Below are 5,354 nucleotides of genomic sequence, written 5' to 3'. Positions count from 1 at the left end.
GTCCGATCGATAAGGGGACACGGGGACAGAGAAATTTGGGGACAGAAGATTTGATCTCCTAGGTTATGATGTCATAGTAAGATATTTAGATTGTCATTAAGATATTCATGAATATTTATAGAATTTTTTTTTTCAAATAAAAAATGTAATTAAAAGATACTGAGATTAATTGAAAATTTTTCCTCTGGGTGGACCGAGGATTAATTTGGCCACTTCTTTGCTAAAACTATTTAAAAAATTAAAAATTTCCAAAGGAAAATGACAAAATCTCTTCGGGGTGAAAAGTGACGGAACCAAGAAAGCTTCGTAATCAGTTCCAAATGTTGTTCGATTCTGTGAGTTTGGTGAAGTAAACAAACAAGGCAGAGATGCAGCCCAGCCGAGAGAGGTGGAAAGAAAATGTCCTGAGCGCCGCTGCAGCCCCTCATGAGATCCATACGGTGCTTCGGTTTCTTTGTTTTCCGCAAGCCTTTGGGCGATGGACTGGAGCTTGTTCGTGTTCGAGTTTACTCTCCAGAAAAAAAATCGAATAAAATAATCAAAATGTCATAGCGACTCAATCAACAGAAAGCCAATGCAATTTGTTTTGTCTTCCAAGCATAAACTTTTCAAGTGAATTTACAGTATGTTTTCACAAGTATTCAATGGTTGCTTCGCTTACAAGTCCCCAATACCAATTTTGTATTCATCCATACAAATCAAAAAGCAAAAGAAAAAGAGGGAAAAAAAAGATTGAATTTTGCATGAAAAAGAAAAAAATTTGGAAGTTTTTAGTTCTTCAACGAGGAATGCTCCTTGTCTACTTGGTTTGGCGTGGTGCCGGTGACGGCGCCTTCCTTCTTGCTGCCGTTCCTCATCTTGATCAGCCCGTAGAGCTTCTTGAACTCCTTCCCGAGCCCCATGGCGCCTCCGTTGGCGGAGTCGCTGCCTGAGTCGTCCGCCCGCCTCCACGTGCCGTCGTCGCTCAACCTCAGGCTGTAGGCAGTGCCGAAACGCACGGCGGCGGTAGAGGGTGCGTGATGTTGGAGCGCGTTGATGACCGATTTAATTGCTCGACTGGGCGAGGCGCGATTGGTGATCATTATCTCGCCGACCTCGGCGGGGCTGATCCTGGCGCCGCTCTGGAACACCTCCTCCACTTGCGGGTACAACTTGTGGTCCTTGAGGCCGAGGTAGCTGCTCGCCAACATCTTGAAGGCCGTGAAGTTGCAGAGAGGGAAGTGGATGTGGACGTCGAGGCGCCCCGGCCGCAGCACCGCCGGTTCCACCCCTTCCATCCCTCCCGCCTCAGAGTTCATGGTGAACACCATCACTCGCTCCTCGCCGCAGCAGGAGAAGACGCCGTCCATGAAGTTTAGAATCCAGGTGAGCCGCGACTCGCCCTCCTCGCCCACGCCGTTCCCCTTGAGGTGGAGGTCGAGGTCCTCCACCAGGATCACCGATCGGGGGGTCGTGCTCAGGAGTAGCGCCTTCAGGTCGGCGCCATCGGCGGAGACGCGGGAAAGGTCGACGTCGTAGATGTCGTAGCAGAGGAGCTTGGCCATGGCGGCGACGAAGGTGGACTTGCCGGTGCCGGGGGGACCGTAAAGGAGGTAGCTTCGGCGCCAAACCCGGCCGAGGCGGTGGTAGTAAGCACGACCCTTGAGGAAGGACTCCAAGTCAGCGCGGACACGCGACTTGAGGTCCGCGTCCATGGCCACCGTCTCGATGGTCGCCGGGTGGGTGAAGGCCGTGGATCGCCACCGCGGGCCTTCGCCGAACAAGGTATACAGGCGAACACCCCTCCGGCGCAGTTCAAGGTCGTCGGCGACGGACTCGACGTGCTGGAGGTATGGGCGCAGTACGCGGGTGCGGTCCTGGCGGCGGAGCCGCAGGACGAGGCGCGAAGCGCCGTCACCGGAGACGTTCGTCCAGAACACGCGGGCGCCGAGGAAAGAGTCAACAGCGGAGTGGCCGGACCCGAGCATCAGGAAGAAGTCGTTGGGCTTGCGGCCGGAGGAGAAGAGCATGGCGGAGTCGGAGTCTTCGAGAGAGGGGAGGGCGGCGAGGTAGGCAGCGGCCCGGCAGTAGAGCGGGTTGCCCTCTTCCCCGATTTCGGTGCGCTGCGGGATTTCGAAGCTCTGATAGGCCTGGGTGTGGTCCTCCACCCAGCGCAACCACCGGCGCGACCAGAAGATCAGCGACTTGATGGAGAGAAGAAGGCGCACGAAGAGGAGTCCTCCCACCACCGCCGCAAGCAGCGATATGGGAATATTGACCTCCATATCTCCCTCCGCCGCCGCCTCCTCAACCCACTGGACAAGAACGAATTCAGGAGCAGGGAAATCTACGTAAAGAAGAGGAGAACAACACGCAATCTGATGAGAAAGAAGAGAAAGAAGAGAAAGATTAGTGTACAAAAACAGAGGAGAGAAGTTATTAATGGAAAAGTCGGGATTGATTTGATTTTTTTTTTTAATTCAAAGAAAAGAACGAATCCACTGTGACAGATGGAGTTTCCAGTTCATGCCTGGATGGAGCCGCAACTCAGTGGGGATCGAATCGAGCTGTGTAGGAAAGGAAACTAATAAATAATATATGAAAATAATAATTTATGTTCGGAATACGAGTTAGTTGAAAATCGGATGAATTATTGTTAATATTTACGAAGAGACGATTAGGATATTTTTATCATATGTATCTTAGAGAATGGATCCTCATGTGGTATTGACGGACGACGGTAATTAAGTCGGTAATACTTGATCTCTGCGTGTACTCAGACAAGTACCCGGAACGTTAGAGGCTAGAAACCAGAGAAAAAGTCTCCGGAGCAGGTCCTCCGACGCTCAAGTTAGGTATTTTTTTCTCAGAAGAACAGTGTACGAAGGAAAAAGAAAAGTAGAAGACAAGTACGAATGTACGAGAGAACGTACCTGCTTAAGATAGAGGACCTTCCTTTTTATATGACATTGTGTACCTCTGGAACCTGACCAATATCAAGGAATGTCGGGCGTCAAGACTTGTCTGGTGATAGAGGACGGATGCCACCCTCTCATGGACTGGAAGAAGGTTGCATACGCAGATGACCGCATGCCATTGGAATATTCCCTGACATACATCAGTTATTCTCTGACAAGCGGTTACGATTCTTTGACCTTGTTGTCATATGACACCTTCTGTCCCGCCTAGGTATGACTAGGGCTGCTCGAGATGATCTGTCAGGTATAACACCTGGCCTAAGTCTTGATGAACAGGAAGAGCTGTGGCGAGATCGCTCAAGAGCTGACAAAGAGTTGGCCTACTGAGAGAACCATGCCTGAATATAACCGAGCTGTGAAAATCTGACCAGTCGGAGCATGTCAGGCATCACCCAGATTGCACATCCTGATTTAGATCTAGAATTATGATCTGTAAGCACTCGACGAGGCATCATACGACTGATGACACTAGGCGGTCCAACCTCTTCTTTCCCTAACTGCTGACTGTCACGTCCTCTTGACTGTTGACTGTCACACTCCCTTAACTTCTGACAGCCACGTCTTTTTGACTTCTGACTATCACATCCCCTTGACTTCTGACTGCCACATCTCTGTGACTTCTGACGGTCTGGCCTTATCAGACCCTACCATTATGCACCGTATTACAAACCTCTCTTCCATGTCTAGTCGAAGAAGGCTTAGGTCCAACTGACTAGACCCAGATCCTGGTTTAATTTATATTTCCATTTGACCTTAAATGTCACTCCTTTTCTCTGATCCTCGGTCGTATAACCTGTTTAATTACTCAATCAGCCTAGGAAGAAAGGTCAATTTAACTTCTGCATAAGTTGCCTTCTTCTCCTCTTGTTTAAAAGGAGGTCGATCACCATCCATAGAGTCATACTTTCTTTCTACTAACGACCCTTACCCATGGATTTGAATTCTGACTCGAATAAATTGCAACGTCTCCGTCAACAATTGGATCAGATGACTCAACTGCTTACCCAAAGAATTACTGTCTTAGCCGAGATAATGCAGGATAGAGATCTTTAATTCTCTCTTTGTCAAGAAATTTAGGAACTTTGGTTAGCCGCCAAATATCGGGCCCGGACTGAAGTAGCTTTGAAACAGAAAGATTATTCAGACCTGGATAGACAAGCCCAATTTCAAATTTATTTGAAAGAGAAACACGACTCTTTCGTATCCCTTCTTTAAGAAGAAAACCATATCAAAGATGAAACCATTGCTCAGTAACGTTGCATTATTCAGTCAACCAAGGCCGAGCTGATTCAGGCTCGAGCTTATTTGGAGCAGGAAGGTCTAGCAGAACACTTTTGCCCGAGGTGCTGACCGACAGCTAGTACAGAAAGAGAACTCTGATAGCTTAGAAGTCCTTGTTGGTTGCTACTCGGAATATCGTACTGGTTCCCCTGTACAAAAATTTTGTACAAATCCCGAACCTTCCCTAACAACCTATTGTGTTCTTTATAAATTAAATTTGGGATCGCAAACAGAAATTAACATTATTGATTCCAAATTCAACTTATCTGTTCTTAGAGGTTTATACTTGGATCTCAAACGATGCTTAACATTATTAATCCAAGTCCACCCATGTTACAAATTTGATTAAATATTTATTTTAGAGATTGGCTTCCAGGTTAAACATGGTGAGGCACTAGGCCTTCTTGGTTATGAGAGCATCCACCACTTCCTAGACAAAACCTTTCAACGAAATTCAATATTTAATCTCCTTATAGTAACCCTAGGTTTAACCATTAAGAACAATCGAATCACAAAATCGAAAAAAATAAAAGAAACACAAAATCGAATCATAAATTCGAAACCTAGAATCTTTAGCCTCTTGTGTTTGATATTTCAAAATCCATACAAAGAAAACTAGTATGATACGGAATAAGACAACTACTTATACCTTTCTTTGTAGCTTATAGACCTCACGATCTTCTATTGTATTCCTCTTCTTATCTTGGACGTCGTGTGGGCGATGATCTACCAAGACGAGACTCCACCAAAACCTTCTTCTTCCTTCCAAGTTTCGGCCACCAACAATCTCCTAGAGATGATGAACTTCAGCCACCAATCAAACTCTAAGGGATGCTAAGAAACAATGCCTCCTATCTCTCCTTCTTCCTCTAACAAGATCCGGCCACATTGAACCCCTTGAGATGAGATGTCGCCGACTGCCAAGGAAGAAGAATAGGAGGAAGAAGAGGGCCGACCACCACCAAGGAAGAGAGGAGAGGAATAATAGATGTGTTGTCTCATGAGGCACCTCTACCCTCTCTTTTATATTCCTTGGTCTTAGCAAATAAAGAAAGTTTTAAACATAATTAAAACTTTCTTATATTTCTTGCCAATATCTAAGAAGGAAAATTTAAT

General features: G+C 46.6%; 1 protein-coding gene across 1 annotated transcript; it reads right to left on the bottom strand.

The window, feature by feature from the left end:
- Nucleotides 1-575: 575 nt before the first annotated feature.
- LOC121970020 (AAA-ATPase At2g46620-like) lies at nucleotides 576-2,423 on the bottom strand. Its single transcript, XM_042520406.1, has one exon. The coding sequence runs from the start codon at nucleotides 2,262-2,264 to the stop codon at nucleotides 771-773; it is 1,494 nt and encodes a 497-aa protein (XP_042376340.1). The 5' UTR covers nucleotides 2,265-2,423; the 3' UTR covers nucleotides 576-770.
- Nucleotides 2,424-5,354: the final 2,931 nt, after the last annotated feature.

The sequence above is a fragment of the Zingiber officinale genome, chromosome 4A (assembly GCF_018446385.1).
Source record: "Zingiber officinale cultivar Zhangliang chromosome 4A, Zo_v1.1, whole genome shotgun sequence".
In the NCBI taxonomy this organism is placed as follows: domain Eukaryota; kingdom Viridiplantae; phylum Streptophyta; class Magnoliopsida; order Zingiberales; family Zingiberaceae; genus Zingiber; species Zingiber officinale.
The sequence above is the reverse complement of the archived record's forward strand: the minus strand, read 5'-3'. Positions and strand labels throughout refer to the sequence as shown.

Excerpts from the sequence above, each read along its gene's own strand:
- LOC121970020 (XM_042520406.1), bottom strand. The coding sequence starts at position 2,264 with ATGGAGGTCAATATTCCCATATCGCTGCTTGCGGCGGTGGTGGGAGGA.